This window comes from Oreochromis niloticus, linkage group LG14, assembly GCF_001858045.2.
Source record: "Oreochromis niloticus isolate F11D_XX linkage group LG14, O_niloticus_UMD_NMBU, whole genome shotgun sequence".
NCBI classification, from domain to species: Eukaryota; Metazoa; Chordata; class Actinopteri; order Cichliformes; family Cichlidae; genus Oreochromis; species Oreochromis niloticus.
The window spans coordinates 15,904,804-15,925,283 of NC_031979.2; the positions used below are offsets into that span (position 1 = coordinate 15,904,804).

The 20,480-nt window shown below is 41.9% G+C and overlaps 1 protein-coding gene across 2 annotated transcripts in view; it reads right to left on the reverse strand.

Moving 5' to 3' along the window:
- Positions 1 to 282: 282 nt before the first annotated feature.
- ets1 (v-ets avian erythroblastosis virus E26 oncogene homolog 1) overlaps positions 283 to 20,480 on the reverse strand; it is a 35,346-nt gene continuing 15,148 nt past the window's right edge. For both annotated transcript variants that reach the window (XM_003441681.5, XM_005474594.4), the window contains 7 exons: positions 11,269 to 11,388; positions 10,486 to 10,686; positions 10,123 to 10,200; positions 9,358 to 9,606; positions 7,411 to 7,671; positions 3,637 to 3,755; positions 283 to 3,455 (listed from right to left, as the gene is read on the reverse strand). In XM_003441681.5, coding sequence (XP_003441729.4) covers positions 3,240 to 3,455; positions 3,637 to 3,755; positions 7,411 to 7,671; positions 9,358 to 9,606; positions 10,123 to 10,200; positions 10,486 to 10,686; positions 11,269 to 11,388 — 1,244 coding nt within the window. In that variant the 3' untranslated portion in view covers positions 283 to 3,239. The remainder of the gene's footprint in view (positions 3,456 to 3,636; positions 3,756 to 7,410; positions 7,672 to 9,357; positions 9,607 to 10,122; positions 10,201 to 10,485; positions 10,687 to 11,268; positions 11,389 to 20,480) is intronic.

Here is a 20,480-nt window from a genome sequence, read left to right on the forward strand (position 1 = left end):
GACAAAATACTCATTTGCCTAATAATTCTGCACTCCCTGTAGGTGTAAAAGAACTCTGCAAATTAAAGTACATTACATATACACATACAATATTTCCATATATGTTATTTTCAGTAATGGCATGTAATCCCTACATTTCACATCCATACTCTCAATGAACTGTGACCAACATCAAAGTTAAATCTTCATTTAAACTATATAGCAACGTGAAGAAAACCACTAGATAAGCAGATGGTTAACCTTTCATGTGAACTTTCACAATAAAAACACCACACACAGTGATAAAATCTTTCTTCACATATATTTTATAACATTTTGAAGTACATTAAGTACATTTTGGAAATAGAAGCTACAGTTTATAAAACCTTTCCAGCAGAAATCATTGATGGGCCAGCATCAGCCTTTTTTACCTCTAGCAGACAGGTCTATTTTCTATATAAAAAAAGAATTCAAAAACAAAAACAAAAAGAAATTAGCTACATTATTTTGTCCTGCGCTACCTTTAAATTCCCATGAAAGCACCAGCTGTCTGCATCTCGTCTTTTATAAAATATAAATTATTGAAAAATATTCAAATGCTTGTGAACTAAATACAATAAAAATGATCTCATAACAAAAATACAAAGACACTATAAAATATACAAAAAAAACAACATCCAAAATAACAAGTTTTCCTTCTGAATCCATTCCGAGATATGCATATGCCACAAAATATTGTTAAGTGTACACTTGCCTGACTAAGGTTCATTAATACATAAGACCTGCAGTAGACTGTAGACTCTGACATTTAACAACAGTATAATTTCCTGACAAAATAAATGTCAAAATATTAACATTTTAGGTAACAGAAATGTTTTCTTCAAGCACATTGATCTTATGAAGCCAACCATACTAACATTATGACGTTTGTGTTGGGAGGAAAAAAGAAAACATTTTTCTAATACATACAGGTAAAAAATAAGTCTTTAAAGCTCACTTTAATACAGAACACTGACATCAGAAAAATACCTGAACAATATCAAAAAAAAGAAAAAAGAGAGAAAAGAGGTTTTCAAAACACTGGCGTCAACATATGCAATAAAGGAATGAACATACAGTGCAGCTTATTACTGACCCAACTGTTTAACTTCCAATTCTTTATCTTGGATAAGGAAACGTTGAGCCAGTGCTGAATAACAATGGACAATTTGTTACCAGTTACACAGTATGAACGTATACGTCATCTCTTACCTAAACTCAGCGGGTATCCAAAATAAAAAAAGAACAAAAAAAACATCGGCGTTACTCTTTGTCCTTAAGCTGTGTGCTTTCTGACATATTAAGAAAAGATAAAAGACGACATTTCACGAATACGTGAGAGGTTTCTGGTCCCCATCTTCTAACGTTGTGGGTGCACCGTGGCCAAAGACCTCACATGGGCTTTGGTTATTATTCCTGCTTTGTCTTTTGCTTATTTGTGTAATCTGGGTCTCAGTAAAGCATTATGAAACAGAATCTGTACAAATAGACATCTCAGAAGCTATTTTCATCCATATGGGTAACTTTCAGCTACTGTAAACAATAACATTGTATTCTAATATAATACTCAACTTTGGCATTTCCCATAAGGCTAGTGTACAGCCACTGTTCCCACTGTTTGGGAAACTGTTGCCAATTTGCTTGTAACCAGTCATTCATTTCTGAACTGAATGTAGATGAGTTGCAAAAGAATGTAAAATTGAAATCGAAGCATCCGCCAGCCGTCCTATACGTCTCAAGCAAGTTAACTCGCATCACTTGTATCCACCCGTCTTCATCAGACATCACGAGAGATCACCTACATTATCCACATCACCCATCACCTTCGTCTATCCTCTAAAGTTTCAGATTCTACTCAACATTTATAGTCAGTTTTCCTATTACCTGACCTGCTTTCCTACACTGTACCTTCACACTATACTACCCTTCCTTATGGCCAAAACGTACAACACATTTCAAAGAGAATTATCCAAAATAACAACAGCAAATCAACTTGCAATTTTACTCTCCAGGCAAACACGATTAATATGAAAACGTGTCTAAAGGTAAGATTACATGGGCAGTGAAATGAAATTATGCATCTAATCTGCACATGAAACAGCTCTTCTTACTCCTGAATTTCCCCACATAAGATTGTCTACAGTTTGCTAATACTGGTGGTATATGCAAAAAAAAAAAAAATGTACGACTTTCAGTCACAATATGCGTCTCTAACGAGGTGGCAAACATGTACATAAAGGTGAACGTGTCAGTTTCAAAAGCAACGGCTACTTTCAGTTGTCTTTCAGACACTCTTGCTATGAGTAACCTCACCAGGTCTTCACACTCTACAAAGCAAGGGGCCAGTGTCTATAGTGTTGTCTGATAACGCATCAGCACATTTCAGTTGAAGGTTCCTTGAGAACAGACGAGTAAAACTTGGCATCTATTGTTTGGTTCCACTGTAATATCATCACTTAGAACAATGTGAAAAAATACCCTTTACAACACTTAGCTGTAGATGTACAGTGGCTGTTTTGAGAAATCGGCATTAGTATAGTGGCACAAGCGTATGCTCTTTAAACAGCAATTTATACCAGACACTTTTTTTTCTTTTGTTTTTTTTTTTTTGGTCCTAGCTGAAAAAAGTCTGTCACTGCCAAAAGGAAAAACAGTAAGCGTGTATGCAAGTATGAGATTATACCTTCCTCAGTTCAGTTCATTTCAGGTTTTTTTTTTCTGCATTTTGGCAACCGTTTTCTTAGCAGGAACTTTCCGCTTCGTTTAGCCCAACATTTTTATTGTCTCTCTCGCTCTCTCAGTTCTCCCCCACTTTGCTACTTAGTCAGAACAGAACCTGAAATCTACCCGGTAACGCTTTGTTTGCTTTGAGCTGCGAAATGACACCAGTATAAGTCACTCATACACACATACACACATGCGTGCACACACACACGCACCTCAAATGCAACAGGGTAAGAATACAGGTTTTAGGCTTCTGCCTTCGGTTTTAAAATTATGGTCTGAGAGACAGGAGCTCAAAGTTGACAAAGACCACAGTTATTCGTTTAAAAAAAAAAAAAAACAGGAAAAAAACCAAAACAACCAAAACAAAACATTTTTGGTCCCCAAAATAATTGGTTTACCAATTCTATCAAACAGTTAAGACCACTTTATGAGCCTCAGTCCAAGCGGCTCCTTAACTTTTTGTCTTCACTTCCTTTTTTTTTTTCATATCTGATTCACTCGTCCGTATCAGGCTTTACATCCAACATTGCATGCAGCTCCTCGGGAGTGTACCCCAGCAGGCTTTTTAAGTCACAGACAAAGCGGTAGACATAGCGTTTCCCAGATGTCTTGTGGATGATATTCTTGTCATAGTAGTAACGCAGGCCACGGCTCAGCTTCTCATAATTCATCTTGGGCTTGTTTTTTCTTTTGCCCCACCTTCGAGCAACCTGAAAAAAGCACAGTGAACAAGCCTGTCAAGATGTGCCAGAAACATTAGAATACATAATTTTGTTGAAACTTGCAATTAATTGAGCTACATGGAACAAGCAGCCATCTTGTTCATCTGGCTAACTGCTTAAGACCTCCCAGCACGTGTGCCAGATGACCAGCGAGGTCGCAACCTCTCACCTCATCTGGGTCAGAAAGCTTGAACTCCCAGCCATCGCCTGTCCAGCTGATGAAGGACTGGCAAGACTTGTCGGTCAGTAGCTCCAGAAGAAACTGCCACAGCTGGATGGGGCCACTGCCTGCAGAGCAGATGGGGGTGGAAGGGGAGAAGGTGTTCGTTTAAGAAGAAGAGCTATATACACTGAGAGGACACACTGTTGTTTGTGCAGATGCCAGTTGCTGTGGGGATTGATTGAGGTGAGGGTAAGTTCAGAGCAAAAGATCTCCTGTTGTTGGAAAATGCTCCCAAGTCCCATAGTCTGCTTAACAGTTTATCGAACTAAACTAGTACATTTCACATAACAATACGCCGAATCTATGAGATATATTCCCATCAGTCCATGTGCTATGCAGAATGCGTTGAGGAACAGCACTGTCTGTACAATGTACTGTCTGTGATAAAAGTCAGGGCCAGAAGAAGCACTAAGTACTTATGCTATATATGAAAAGTGTTACATATTCATGCAAATTATTCACTTAGTTTGAAAAGAGGAACAAAGTAAAGCTTCTAATCTGGGTCAGACTGAAGTACAGCAGTGGAACCAAATGTCGTCCCAAGCACAGAAGTCCCATTCATCATGTATTCCCTTGTCTGCCAGTTGCCCTGTGCAGTATGTGAATCTAGAGTGAGAGTCTGTGTCTGCAAGAGTTCCACACTGATGAAATCACTATTTTAAAAATAAGAAGGGCTGCATTTAGGCTTCAGCAGCACATCTACTGTACTTGAATAGAGTCTGTTTTAAGAAAGAGAGCAGTTGCCAAGTTCAATGCAAAGTTAATAGGGTGCATTTTTCCATAAGTAACGTTAAATGAATAAACTAGTAAAACATCATTTCAATGTCACAGCAAAAGGTTTATTAGAGTTCATGGAAAAAAAGGAGGGAAAGCAGAACAAAGGCGATAAAAAAAAAAGAAGCCTGGTTTTGTCTCTGAACTAGATTCACTGCAGTGCACTTTGATCGTGTGGTTTTTTTTGTTGTTTTTTTTCAGCATACACACGAACCCACCCACTTTTGAGGCTTGCATGTTGAAATCACACCTGCCAGTGCAGCACACCGCCTAAGCAAAACTGGAGCTAAGCAAAAGTCACCTCTCTCGAGTGCCTCAGAAAACCAAACGTACCCTTTTTGTAACAAAAACAAAAGCGTTCAGGGAAACAGACGTGTGGGTTGAACAACTCGAAATTTTGAGCCCTCTAAGGCCTCGCAGGGACTGAAGAAGAAGGTGCATGACAGCAGCCATTCCGAGTTTGGAAAATAAGTGGCTCTGCAACACCGGGTTGCACTCATACAGAAAGCTTTGACTCGTGTTCCTGCTGCAGTAACTGTGAGAACACATAAGGGTAATACCAGAACCTCGTGCTTTCATGCCACAATGTAGGCAACCCTTTTTAAAATAGGTTAAAATCTTAATGCACAATGGGCCTGAACAAGCATAAGGTGGGGGCTCGTCTTCATAACGTTAAGTATCGAATCCATGGCTATATGAGTCTAAAACCTATGTGGCTATTTAAAGGACGATAATTCAAAGGTGTGGATATAATTTTTTAAAGGTGAGACCAGCTAATATTCACCGGGAAATTACTATTTTTTTACAGCGTTGCAATGCAAAAGCCCTCTGTGTGTACGAGCAAATACATGCAATAGTGAGACAGAGAGCGAAATATCATGAGCCAAAATGAGAGTTCGCTATGTTGTAAGGTGGCCTGATGTTATTGAAGACAGAGGTGTAAATGATGAATTGTCGCAGGAAACCACGCAGATGGCAACTGGAGCCTTATCTCCCTGCAGCCTTATCAGGTCCCTTGTCCTCGTTACAAGTGTCACCTGTCACCCCGTGACTTAAACAGGAAGTCGAGCAAGAGCAAGCTGTCGAGCTGTCATAAACACTGTTTTGGAATTGTACAAGAGCTCGTTTCTTTATTTTGAGGGATTTTTTTTTTCCAGATAGAGGGCTCTTTCTCTCTCTTGCTCCCCCGATCTTTTTTTTTTCTTCTGTTTTTATTCACCCACCCACACATGCACATGGGCAAACACAAAAATGCTTCCATCTTTGAAAGACCACAACTCTCTTTGCACTGCTCTTTAAAATAGCAGGGTCCTGAGCAGCAGTTAGAAGGGCTTTTTTTAGTTTTTTCTTTTTGTCTTAAAAACTGGAGTGCTTGTGGCATTATTATCTTCATAGTTATAGTTTCATAGTCAAAACAAGTCTCTTCTCACATTAGGCTGAAAACAGCTGCCATGCTTTCCTTACAAGTACACAATTTGGAGTTGAAACATGCAGTACATAAAAAGACAGATTATTGTAAAGACGCTGGGGAAACATATGGAGGAGGAAACTATGCAACTATGACTTGTTTAAAATCTGTTTACACCGTGACTGCTTGCAGCCAGTTTGCATTGCCTCTGCTGGTTTTGCACGCAGGGAGAAAACAGATTTATATCATTCTAGAGACGCTCTGTGCCTTCGTCTTAACCATTTGATTATAAATTCATAACTATATCTTTCCAACATTTCATAAATGACTCACTGTTCCAAAAGTGGCTCTTGAACTAATGACCATACAGCTGACCAATTAACTTGTGCATACCAACTTTGGGGCACTCTGCAGAGATCTGATGTATGCATTGTTTGTGACGTTGGAAAATATGCTTGGATTTCCCCCTTTTTCCAATGCTGGCAGTCTTACTGCCGTGTGACTGTAATTTAAACAAGACCGAAAAAGTCCCAAACACTCTGTGAAGAGTCGATTCAGCATCAGCGTTCAACTGTGTCAGTGTTCAGCTGTGTTTACAGTTCAGCTTTAAACTAGAATAACTTGAATTAAACCCCTTTGCAGGGATTTGACAACTGTTCTCTTCGTATGTTCGTATGGCAAGTGACATTAAAAGACAGCTAACTTAAGGCCTAAAACACCAAGTTATTTATGTCATCTTTCTTGATTCATATTAACTTAAAAGTTGTATTTATGGCTCAGTGCCAATAAACGGTTAAGAAGTAGTAACAGCGGCAGTTGTTTTTTTTTTTTGGTTTTTTTTGCACCCTTTTGAAACCAAAAGCCATGCTAGATGCTAAAATAGTGCATTTGCTGCACAAGAGCATTTAAAATATCTCTCCATCTTACTGAACTTGAAGAACATACATAAAGCAGCTTTTTCAGCATGCATGAGTGAGAAGATGCCTCATGAGATGAAGAGATAATTTTACTCTGCTCTGGTGTTATGTGCAGGGGCAGGCATAATTTCTAAGTTTCACGAGCGTTGCTAGGACGACCTGGAAAAAATAGGTTGAGATGCGGGCTGCCGATAAGAAGAAGGTAGATGAGAAGACAGAAAAGAAGAAGAAAAAAAAGCGAGAGAAGAAGAAGTGAAGTAAAATGAGGCATGAGTGAAATCTGTTTTATTTCCTGTGATGTGCATAACTTGGGTTGCCTGGGTAAAAGGTGTGCTTTTTTTTCCTTCTTTGGTCTAAAAGTGTTGCATTCAGGCACCACAAGATTTGGCACTTTTGCAGAGCATCAACAAGTTTGTTACACCACATTATACACTGCAATTTGTGCCCTACAGAAGTGTTTACATTAAAATTATATTCACAGAACACAACAATCGGACTGGTTTTCCATAAACGTCTACCGTTTGCATGCACGCGATCAGAAAAAATACATATAGACCTTTTATCACTCTTTTAATGTTATGTCTGCATATAAATATAAAGTGTGATTTCTAGACATCTTACCTGTGTATCCTGCCAGTGCTGCTGCTGGGATGACGGGTTTGTCCTTGCTGAGGTCTGAGCGCTCCCTCACATAGTCTTTAAAGGTGCCCTTGGGCTTGTGGCCATGCAAGGCAGCGGGGTAGTCTTCTGAGTCAAAGCTGTCATAAGACGGTACCCGCTGCAGGCTGCTAAATGAAGACTGGCTGCTCCAGGACTGGGTCAGTCGGTCGCAGCTCTCATAGCTTTCAATGCTCTCAAACGAGTCTTGGCCACCAAGCTTACCTGGAAGGGAAAGGGTGAAAAAAAATTTAAAATTGGCAAGAAAGCCATTGTTATGTAGGTAGAAACTCTAAACTCACACACATTACTGGGATTTCAAACTCTAACATTGTTTGTGGACAAGCTATATGATATTTAAATTTTAGCATTTAGGCCAGTTTGATAATGGCAAAAATACTTAAGATGATTCCCGTCAGTGTTGCATTGATGTTGACATTGCGCATTAATGATTACTCATGGAGTTTTATAGCATCATTCAATTTGTCACAGTCACACACAGTCTTTGTTTTTTTAGTCATCCCAAGATGAACCAAGTCTACCACAGCCTGACGGAAAGTGACTTTGGGCTTTCAGTAAGAGCCAAAGTTGAACCGATGGAAAAGAAATAAGTGCACTCGATTTATGACACAGATAGATTCTATGACAAATCACCATTACCTCCAAAACTGTCCGATGGCGAAACTTGAACTGCAAATAAAACTGAATTAATTGCAAAAACCTTGCTGAGATTTGATAAAAGGGACATTAGCCACACCTTAGAAGTAAATTGTTTTGCTTCTGACTAAGCTATAGCTTATTGCTCTGTACAGTGCCACGTCCCTCCATTTCACACCTCATTTCACTTTCACAACCAGCATTTGGGTTTGATTTTAAATGGAAGACATTCACACAAATTGTCCCGCTATTTTTGGCCTTGAGGACGATAAGAGGAGTCTTTCAGTGGTAAGCCATTAACAAATGACAGATAATGCCGTGCCGCTATTGATGCTGAAATCTTCAACTGGTAAAATTGGAGCCACATGTGGATATCAATTGTGCTACAAAATACTTTCCCACGTTGGGAGATCACAGTTCAATGCGCAAACACTTGGTATGTGTGATGCATGGGGATTGGATCTCAAGCCTTGCAGGCAAACGCTTAAAGCACTGGATGGAGGACTCGTATGGTTTACATGGCACTTGCTAATAATTTATACAGCTGGGGATTTGGGAGAAGAAAAACCCTAGCTTTATGGGTAACAGTCTAAATCATACCGCTAATTCCTCTGTAAACTATTGCTGGGAGAGAAAACAAGCTCGAGCATTCAGAAAAGCAAACAGTTTCATGAGAAAACCCCACGCTTGCTAACTGAGGATGACACCTCTATCTCCTTACCCAGAACCCTAAGGTTGTGTCGAAGAAAGGAGGCCAAGAAAAACAAGAAAGAGAAAAAAATACCTTCTTTTTTTTTGAAGGTTACACCACTTGAACTGTTTTACATAAGGGACATGCGGCAAGAACAGAACACATTGTGGCTTTGGTTCGTGTATCGCTCTGACAAAAACAATAGAGTTTTTTTTTTCCCAACCCAGTCTAGAGTGTACAAGTCGGGTTTGCTTGAACCACAAGCCAACCAGAAGGCCTGCTTTTCTTCTCTTCTAATACTTGCACACTGATGTGGCATGACAAGATTCTGGTAGCTTCAGCACAATCACACGCAGGCAGACACCCACAGAAACCTTCAACTTTAACATGCATTCAGACAAACTCAAGCAAGCGCATGTGGACGCATTTATTAAGCAGGTAATTCGAGCAAACCTTCTGAGCACAAAGTAAATGCACCGCATTTTCACTGCAAGGCTAATCCCACATTCTTTAATGTTTCCTCAAATCTCAGCTACGTACTTATGCACTGTACGATCGCTCACCTCTGCTGAGGCGTCCCACGCACATGTTGTCAGGTGACACCACCTCTTGCTTGACAGTAAAGTAGTCTCCCGGGATGGAGTTGAGGGCCGTGTCCCGGAGGATGACCGCAGCAGGGTATTCACTCTCATATTTGAGGGTCAGCAGTTCTTCTGAGCTGATGGGATGAAGTGTCTGGTAGGACTCTGTGATGAAGCCGGGCTCTGAGTATTCAGAAGGAGGGACACACTGAGCGTGCTCGACACCATAGCCTGGAGCAAACAAAGGGAAATGAGTGTAGATAGAAAGCAGAGAAGGAAGGCAAGCAAGGAGCAACACAGAGGAGGAAGATCAATCTTAAAAGGAGTGGAGTCATTATCCCTCTTGTGCTGAGCCGCCGCCGAAGTTCTCGGCGTGTGAATAGTCCAAAAGAAAATATAGCCCTGAGCACACGGGAACAATCTTGTAGATTTTCAGCAAGACATATTGATTGGACCTAACCTCAGCAAAAAATTCACAGTGATGCCACTGTACGTGTGGTCACTATTCATCTACAGCTGCAAAGATGTACTGAGGATCAATATCTAGGAAATAAATCCAAGAAAAAAAATGTGTGTGGGGGGAATATTTGCTAACACTAAACCCAAATCAGTTTTAACTGATGTTTTCTTTAACCCTAACCTACTTACCACACTGAACCACCTCATCCACTTCCTCTATTTGGATTCCCTTTCATATTTTAATATTTGTGTTCTTATGCTATTAGATTGACTGTGATGAATACTTACTGACAAAGTAGTCTGAGGTATAGCGGGATTCCTGGAAGTTAGAGTTCAGTCCATTCATGGGGTAATGCTTTGTATCCTCTTCATGAAAAATAGATGGAGAATGAGAATCAGTGACCTCATCATTGATTTTATGTATCATGTAACTGCATCCTGCTCTATCAAAAATTAATGACCTGAGCTAAATCGTGTCTTCCTGTTTGGCTCCTGTTACAAGAGCAAATACCAACAGTCCTAAACTGGAGTGAGCACTGATGTCAGCCTGTGTGGTGAGAGCTTTCTTATTTGACTTGCATCACAAAACTGAGACTTTTAAATCTCTTAAACTTATCCAATAATCAGAAGATAACCATCTTACGCCGTTACCTTTTTGAAGCATTTCTAAATGTTCCCAAAGGATGTCGCCCACAAAGTCAGGCGCCAAGTCCAAGAATCGCTCCTTCCCCATCGCACACAGGCTGGCTCCGTTGATGCCAAACTTGTCGAAATCGACGTTCTTCAGACTGAATTCGTTCACGGTCCACGTTAGCCACTCGGCCACGTGCTTTTCTGTCCACAGTCTAGGATCTGCACAGGATTGCAAAGAGTGTCAGTTACTGTAAAACGTCGACAACAACATCCAGACACATTTACTCAAATATTCAGGTCAGCTTGTGAACGATACGACAGGAGCGATTCTCATTTTTTGCAGTCTGAGCTGGAGCCAACTTTCAGTTAATAACCAACAGCAAAGTGGGAAGCTGAAGTGACTGTAAACCACAGTGGTAATGAAAAGCCAAAAATCATAATTTGCAGATCATATAAGTACATGGGTTGCTGTAATTGCTTCAGTTTTCAATGCCATCTCTTTGCTGTCTATCTCTGTGTCTCAATTCTTGGGATGTTGCAGTCAGCCAGTCTGCCCGGACTGAATATATATAATGCAACGCCATTTCTGGAATAACTGGGCGTTTCCTTTTTAGTCAGTCTTTCTAAGAGGTGCTTTCTCAGAATCCTCTGAAGAAAGCCGTAATGTGAAAGAACTGCAGATGTGCACGCTTGATATGTGACACACTGAGGAGTTCTTAGAGGGCTCTTGCTGCAATTTGAGTTTTCAAATGAAAACATTAACAGGAACTAATGACAGCAAAAAGCACCTGGCAGTCTTACCTTTGGGAATACCCAGTCGCTGCTGTTCCTTTGTGAAGCCACTAAAGGTGGCCTTCAAAGCCTGGGACATCATCTCTTTACTTCCTGGAGTTAGCAGGGGGACATCTCCACACTCGGGATCTGCAAATCACAAAGAAGAATATTTTGAGTAACACCAGCATCTGTTAGACTTGAAATCCAAATGACTAATATTACATGCTGCTTTCACTCCTATTGACAACCGAGGCTGCGGCAGTGCATCCTGTATTACATTTCATGCCGATAAAGCTCGCTGAATGGAAAATTTAATTGAGACAAAGAGGCGGCGGGAAGAGTCCTGTGAATGTGCGCTTCGGTTAGACATTGACACAGTTACGCGTACATGCATCCACGTCCACACAAACACACACAAACAAAGCAAACATCTACCGTGATCAACAACATGGTTCAACAATTACATTCCGTCTAGACAGACACTGTCTCCATATCGGCTCCAATCTATTGAAACAAGGACTGTCACAACTTTGGCTCTGACCTGTTTAAAAAGCAAGGGAGAGCTGTGTCACTGTGTGTATACTGTGTTGGTAAACCCCACATTTATTATCTTCTACCTGTACATCCTGGGTGGGAGAGTGGGAGAGTGGTCAGTGGCCAGAGCTGCCCATCATCGACACTATGACCTCTGCTAGCCCTCCTACCACGTTGCCCCAACACAGTGGGCCTACTGTCACAGGACCCAGCACGGGGTCAAACATTCTCACAGGTCAAGGGTCAAGGGATGAGGTGATGATGTCACCGTGGCTGCTGGCGAGTGACTTGGAAAGTCGGGGGTGGCCCGTCTCGAGGGGATTCAGTTACACACTAGGGTTACTGTTCTCGGCTCACAGCCAGTGGGCAACCAGTGGGACACAGAGCTCCCTTTGATGGCTTTAAACAGTGCCTGATGACTCGCACTCATCTAATTAGATTGACTGGGCTGCAGAAGTATGGCGATAAGGGGGCAAAACAGAGGATATGATGATGAGGAGAGAAGGGGAAAGACCCTCTGGCCTCTAATATAAAAACAGACTAGTTAAAAAAACAAAAACAAAAAAACAAAAAAAACCCAGCAACCTAGGCTCAACAAATAACTTGTAAACAGCCACAAAAAAAGAACCTAGAGTTTCAGTTAAGGCATATTTTATCGTTTAAATCTCCAAACCGTCCACACACACATTTGCACAGCACACAATTACATCTGTTATTATCTGTTACTGTGCGGTAAAGCTTAATGTCATTATCTTGTGTAATCAACTTTGGGGGGGGCGATGTGCATACGGCAAAACTTAAAAACACAACAGGTCAGCTTAGGTCTCAAGTAAGTTAACATGCACACACATAAAAAGAAAATCAAAGAGTCAGCAAGGTCTTGATTTCACTGGTGAGTCTATTTCTTTAGATCATTTTTTTTCTTTGTCCATTACATGCAATTTAAAATCATTAATCCCAGATCACAGAAAGACTTGTCTTCAGGGCAAACAAGCTGTGAGGAGTGGTTGTGTCACACTTGCAGCACCGCCATGTGTCAAACCCAGATGTTCTGGCATCTCCACCGGCTGGTGGTTTTATCTGCCAGCAGTATAGTAGAGCAACATACAGTTCATGCTTGTTTTCACCACTCGCTGACGTCGCGACCTTGTCTGGAATGCACAGGAGCTTACCCCCCCGTCCCGACTTCGCCCAATGTCTGTCTGGCTGTTTGTAAAATTAGGTTTCCCAGTTTCTTTTTTTCGGTCTTTAGGTCGTTTTTTTTTTTCCCCCTTTTCTTCCCCCTCTCGAGCTTTTTTGGAGCAGACTGGAGAAAGAAGACAGAGGAGCTCTTTGCTTCTTCCTGTGATTCAATTTGGGCTGTAATAATATATTCTGACCAAACAGAATGTAACCATTTCAGTCAGAAGTGAAGGTAAAAGGTTGAAGAGTTGAGAACAGCCATTGTTTTACAGTCTCACACAAAAACCCTGTTTAACTACTGTCAGACATGGCTCACACATCAAAATAAAGCTGGTTTCTCTATTTGACCAAAAAAAAAAAGACTGCAAGGTTGTCTAAGTTTCTACTGAGCTCGTTTTGCTTTTAAGTAGTGTTGGTAATGCAGAGAGGTACATGTTGCAAATGGCTGCAAACTGAGATGTGACCGGGGCTCAGACAGTCTGTGCTTTGATGTGAAAGCAAAGGCAAAATGTGGCAGTTTATTTAAGCTGGCTCAAGTGGAGTTTGTCTGCACTTTCGAACCGCTTACACCCCTCCCTCCACATCGCTTTTATCAACCCATCCGCAGTGCGTACTTGCCCACACAGACTTGAACCCACTTTAGCACTAAATCTTCCATCAAAGACACTTAACACTACAGTGCATGAGAACTAACATTAGACACTGCAGAGAGTAAAAAGAAAAATGTGAACCCCGTCTACAAAGCATATCATTATTGGGTTGTTTTAATACTTCTTAAAATCCTGCTCAGGCTCTTATTCAAACCACAAACACAATTAAAAAAACAGAAGAAGGTTGACTGTCAGGTGACAGTCAAATAGTGTGTTTTATGTACATACACTCCTTTGTTGTAAATTTTTCTTTTTGATCTGAGCTGATCTCCTAAAAACATGATGCAGAATGTTCAGCAAGGCTGAATGGAGAACGCTAAATGTAACAGTGAAGTGATAATAGAGCAGTCTCCATGGTGAATGATCCATATGAAAGTTATCTGCGGCAGTGCTAATGTACAATGTGCATCCATTAGCGAGAGAGGCGAGCTTGGATCTAGACAGTCTCGAGTAAATGATGAAGTCCTGATACGATTTCAATGCCTGCGAGCCCCATTAGATACAGAACGGTCAGTATGTACTGAGAGCTAGAGCATCCACTAGTCATCACTTTCCACATTAGACTGTGTGGGTCTGTCCGCAAAATGAGTCCCATCCACTTAGCTCATGAAATGTGGGAATGGATGTAAATCACAGGCAACATTATGGCATTTCACTGACAAGTATCTGACTTAAAAGAATGGAAAAAAAAGAGCTTCTGCAGCAAAAAGTACAAAATGAAACCAATTTTACTAATGAGGTAAAAACCATATTAAGTTCATCTATTCTAAGAATCACTGACGAATTGAGACTGATGTTTAGTCTGGATTACAGTAAAAGGTATTGATTAGCCACTCTCCTCTTGCCATGAAATGAGTAATGGACAAGCTGCTGAGTGCGACGACGATATTTCCCCCAGGGGTTCTCGCTGAGGCTGCTCCACCTTTACTGCTCTGCCCTTGTGAGCAAGGCCCAACCCAACTTTAGACAGAGGTATTTCTTCGGCACCTCAGGCTGTTAAAGTGACTCACATAAACACACATAGTGGCCAAATTAGTGGCCGTCTTTGCCTGTGCGCCAGAGCGTGGGTGTGAAATTGGGATTTTCACAGCCAGGGCCAAAGTCTATTGGGCTGGAATAGGCACGGATGGGCAGGGCGGGACAGGGCTGGGGAAGATAGCAAGAGAGCATCTTGGGTGGGTGATGGGTGACTGAGTTGAGTGAGGGGTGGGCAAAAAAAAAAAAAAAAGAGCGAGAAAGAGAGAGAGAGAGGGAGAGAAACCGATGAATGGGAGGTTTCATAAAGCTCCCTCTCTTCTCCTTGTCTGTGGCATGACATCACAGTGGGATCGGTGCCATCTCCCAGCCTCTGGCGGAGAGTCAGTTCATTCATAAAGCCTGGACTGCTGCCTCTGCTCCGAATGATGCAATGATACAACAGAGCAGGCAACCAGACCCAACAAATAAGGGACAATATGCTTTCTATCATGCGATTGAGCTATAAATAGGCCTATAGAGTTTATGAGTGGGTGTGTGTTGGTGTGAGGAAGCAAGATTGGACTGTGATTAAAAAAATAAGGACATCATCTGAAAAGGTAAATCAAAGCTGGGCTTTTGATAGCCTTTGTCAATAGTAAGGAGCCAGTACTTAGGACTGCATAGTCATTTATTTATACCAGATTGTGGCAATTTGGGTATCCCACTATACGCACATCTTAGCACATGGGGGGGTGAGGGGATGTCTTTATAAAGATCTGCATAAGTCCATTTCCTGTGGCTAAGTTGCCACTTCCTGTGGGAGGTGAGGTGAATTGAGGGTTCGGGTGAGGGTTAAAACATTTCATAACAACCACTAAGGGCTTATACCCTTCTTGATTATCCCTACATGCACACACGTACATATTAAACAGGGTTACGGCAAGATGCGAGAGAAAAAAACAGGAGCTCCTGGTTAATAGTTAAGAGCTTATAATTGGTTCTTTAAGGCAGACCAGCCCACAGCTGACCAGAGGTGACAGCGGTATGTGAGAACGCCTTTGATGGAGATACATATCTAGACCCCCGGTCTGCAAAAGCAGGGTCATAAACTCGGCCGGTATGAAGGGGACCCATTCAGCACCACAGGGTGATAAAGTGGTGACTGAAGGCTGCAGTGGAGCAAAAGGAGAAGGACGGGGTGGCGGTCTGGTTTTAAGAGGGCTGCTTGTTCAGTCAGCCACACTGTTTAAATTTCCATCTCAATGCCAAGAAACCAGGAATTGAAGTGTATGCAAGGCGATGAAGCCGGCCAGACCGGCAGCAGACCTTAGCATGCTTCGAAGCAGGACAACGTCAGGCTGAAGTCCTCCCACGCGCAAACCAGTACAATCCCACCATCACAGGCAGCAGTGCTGAATAACTAGTTTTATTCTTAGATCTTCACCACTGCCTTCTGGCTGCCCTCCTGAAACACAAGCCTGTGGTGGTGTAAAGCTGCTGTACGGGACAAGCCTAGTACTGCTGACATCTGTCTTTGGCCATGAAAATAGAGTTGCCCAGGATCATCACCACCACAGACACACTGGCTACTGAAGCAGACAATAAGTCAGACTAATACCCCATAGCTGCCTTTCTGTCTTTCTTTCCTCCACTCCCTCCTTCTCTGAAATCATATTAGCCCATGATGTGAAAGTGCATTAACGCTACTGTTTATGCTATGGCCTCGGTGCTTGATATGACATTCACTTTGAAATGATCCACGCCATCACCAAGAGACACTTAACATTGTTTTTCTTTTTTTTTCCTTTTTTGCTAAAAGCTTGTTAGAAATTCTGTTTTAGAAAAAAAATAAAAATAAAGAGCTTTCAGCAGGATTTGGCTCCTTGCTGCAACTTTAACTGCCTAAAAGCTGCACTGGTCTGTCTTTAACAGTGTGAAAAGGTCTGTTTTTACTTACTTAGTCCAATAAGATCCGTTTATCTTGTTTTATGCATCAGTGCATAGCGGAAGAAAAAAAAGGGGGGGTATTGACAGGGAAGTGCTACAGTCCAGAGTGCAGGTGGCGCTAGCCTAGCCATGTCCAGGCTCCATTGCTGTTATAAACAGACATGGGATGCTCTGGAGGAACTGTTTAGGCGTTAAACCAAACACACGACATATCTGACAAACAGTTTACTTTCCGTGTTGCATTTTTTCCACAAAACATGGTGCCTGCCCCATTTTTAGTCCAAACTGATACATTCCGCAATCGGGTTCCTGATATATGCACGATTCATGTGGGACAGTATAAAGATGCACGTTCACACACTTGGACGGAGCAGTCTGCAACACAACCATACTTACGGTCTTCAACATGCATGCTTGTGAGTCTTGTAACGGTTGGGTCCAATTAGACATCATACGTATACACATATAAAAAGACTGTTGCTTGTTTGACGGCGAACTATGGGCGGCAGATGGATACTTGATAAATAAATTCTCCCTAGACCGCCATGTTTTCATGTTGCATGCCTCGCATTCCACCTCTGTTTTACAATCGCTAATGTGCTTCTCACAGCTTTCTTGTTTTCCTCTAACGCGACCAAAAATGACTCGCGGTCTGAGTGGCAAAATGGTCTCGGCTCAAGAAGATGAATCGCTTTTCTATTCTGGGCTCCATGTCGGCTCCACAGCTAATAGGAGCGTAAAACATCAAACATCTGACCACATCTTTCTTCCTTTATCTTTTTTATAAAGATATGCGCACTTTTCATGATGCTGTGGAATTTCTCAGGTTTGGCTGACTGTACTGATTGAAAGATTTAAACCAGGATTTTGATAGCTGGAAAGTTACAACTCAGGGTTTTGCAATAAGAGATGGAAGTGATTTCAAAAAACATGAGACTAACGTTGCAGTTGTGTAAACTGGTGCTCAAAATGTCTTATCTCACTCTCTTTAGTTCTCTCTCTTAAACACACACACTCACATAGACGAGCATACATAGACAGGGTGTGACTCATTTAGTCAAAGGATGACTGGACGTCAGGGGATATCGTGCTACTTCATTTGACAATGTGACTGGTCATGATGAAAGCAATGACCAGATCTTGTAAAATTCCTGCTGCTGATTCAAAATGTGGTCACAGTTACCTTGAAACCACACACAAAACAAATACATGTTGCAGAGCAACAAAGAAGTGTCTGCAATAAGAACTGACGTGAAGCAAAATAACAATGGTCTACAAGCCCAATTTCTATGACAGAATGATGGTGAAGAAATGTTTAATACAAAAAAAGTACTCTAACTAACACACACTCTGGACATGTGTCTTCCATTTGACTGTGTCGCTCATTACAGGCATCGCAGAATCACACTTAAACACCAAGCAAACACCACCCCTCTCTGTCACCTGTTGCTTTGGCGGGCTGGTCGATCGACATACATCTGACGCTGTGGGTCTGATACGGGCACACTCGGTGGCTGTGCCCCATTTGCTCACCTGATTACAAAAGCAGCATGCTATGCGCACCAACTCCAAAAACAGGTGTTGTGAAGCAAGCATAGACAAAAGAGAAGAAAGTGAGCACAATGTGGAGCACACGCCGAGCAAAATAAGTTATCTGACCTCGTTGTGGACAGCCGAACATCTGCACTGAAACGAACTGACTACCTTTAAAGACAGTGGACTGATCCTCAAAGCAGGCGTGTTCCTAAACCGGCCAAGTTTCCATTTTATTATAGGAAACACAGCTACTAAATGTGGAAATATAAAACAGAAACTCTGTGAAAAAAAAGATTTTCAAGACAACGTAGAGATCCGTGGGCAGTTGTTGGAGGCCTTTCTGGACAGTGTAAAGCTAGTCAGGGTTCCCCGTCATACTAGTAATGAGGGGCAGAGGACTGTGATAACTGTTAGCTAATCAACACCGGCGCATAGCCAGTGGCGTGTGGTGCAGCAGGCGTCTAGCCCCATGACTCAGGGATTACAAACTAGGAATGACTGGGGATGGGACAAAGTGCATTCACCAGGAACTCACTACAGAATATACCACATCAAGGGCATGAGAGAAACTCATGTGGCCAACAGAAAGACATGGAAACAGAGGGAGAAAGGGAAAGGAGGGGCGAAGAACGCTAGTGGAGGAATTGAGTCAGTGGGTGGGTGAATGACTGAAAAGAGTAACAAAAAATGCTTGTTAATGCTTTCTTTTCCTCTCTCCTTTGCTTTGGTTGTTGGTGTTTTTATGTAATGCAAATAAAATGAGAAGCTCCGAGAAAGGCACTCTAGCCATTGTGATCTCTTTTGCTTTTATAGCCATTTACTGTAGCCTCATTGGCCACACCTTGGTAGCTCCTCAACCCCTTACTCACCATATGCTTATTATTTAGTCGACTGCTGTCTGTGGAGCTAGCACGCCTTTTTTTATGACTAAGCTTTATAAGCAAATATTAAGGTGTGTAGTCACGAGGGAAGCATCAAGAAAGACCCACGCACAATAACGGTTTTATGTTTCTATGGGCAACGCAACAGATGTAGGAACCAGTGAATGGCTGGCTGACTGGATGCGGGAATAACCCATTTAATGAAACAAAGTGGCACCACTGTGCAACACGGGAAAAAAAGAAAGAAAGAAAGAAAGAAAGAAAGAAAGAAAGAAAGAAAGAAAGAAAGAAAGAAAGAAAGAAAGAAAGAGTCATTGTGAAAGCCTAACTGTCACAGGGAGTCCCATTGAGCAAACTGGTATCTGTTGCCCTCTAGGGACAGTCAAATCCCATTCAAATGAAACCTCATGTTATGTAGGTGAGGCACTGGACTAAAGTTTTGATCTCACAAACCAGATAGTCTTCAGTTCGACACGCCAGACATCAGAAGAAAAACTGACCCGTTTGCTCTGTTTGGCCCAGTTCATTGACAGACCACATCAAGAGAAGCACAGATCACCCAAACAGTGTTTGCACAGCTGCTAGCCAGCCACGCACACTCAAACACTGGCATATATTACACTGTGCTACTCAAGCAGTGCTGTCACAAACGCACTAAAGAAAGAAAAAAAAAAAAGAAGCTTATGTAACTCCCTCTTTCCTGACTCAAGCTACTACTCCTCTCCACAGTGCACCAACATGAGAGGAACCATGAAAGAGAAAGTAGGTGAAGTCCTTCTAAGAGTCTACTGTTTTTGCCATGGCCTGTATGTGCTTGTGCGTCTGCTGCCTGTTTTAAAGTGTGGATTTGGATGCCATATAAGGTCTCTCGGAAGAAACGTCAGAACTGCCAGTTACAACAAAGTGCAGCATTTTTGATCAGATAAAACTGAACCTTGCCAAAGCTCTTTCTATGCTTCTATGCATACCACCCAGCAGGGCATGTTCACAAAACATTCCTGTCTTTCACTGAACCTCGACCTTCAGGCCTGGCAGAGACATAAACCAAAGAGGCACTGCTCATTCAGGTCTAAAAACTGTATTGTAAATAATTAACTCTGTTGAATATTAAATCCATCACTGGGCAGCCTTAATAAATGTTTCTCAAATGTACTACAATACGCCCGGTGAGGTAATGTTCTACTCTATCTTTCAAATTAGTCTCTGTAGAAATTTCCTCGTGGCTACAGAGTGCTTTCAGCAACAACAACCCCACCGGCTGAGTCACAACAAAGTAAGCTTGGGGTGCTTCGAAGTGAATCCCGTAACAGTGAAGTAAGCAGTGTTATTTTGGGTTTACCTCTGGCCCTGGCAGTGCGCGAATGCCTTTTAAAGAGTTACCTCTGCTGTCACTTCCGTCAAAAAAAGAAAACAAACAAAAGCAAGGTGGGCTAGAAACCACTTGAGCCTGTTAGCAGGGTGTGCATGCATGTGCAGTGTGTGACTGCAGGTGTTATTCAAAACAATGCCTAAATAGACCTAAAACTGAGCTGCCATCACCACTTGCTGCAGA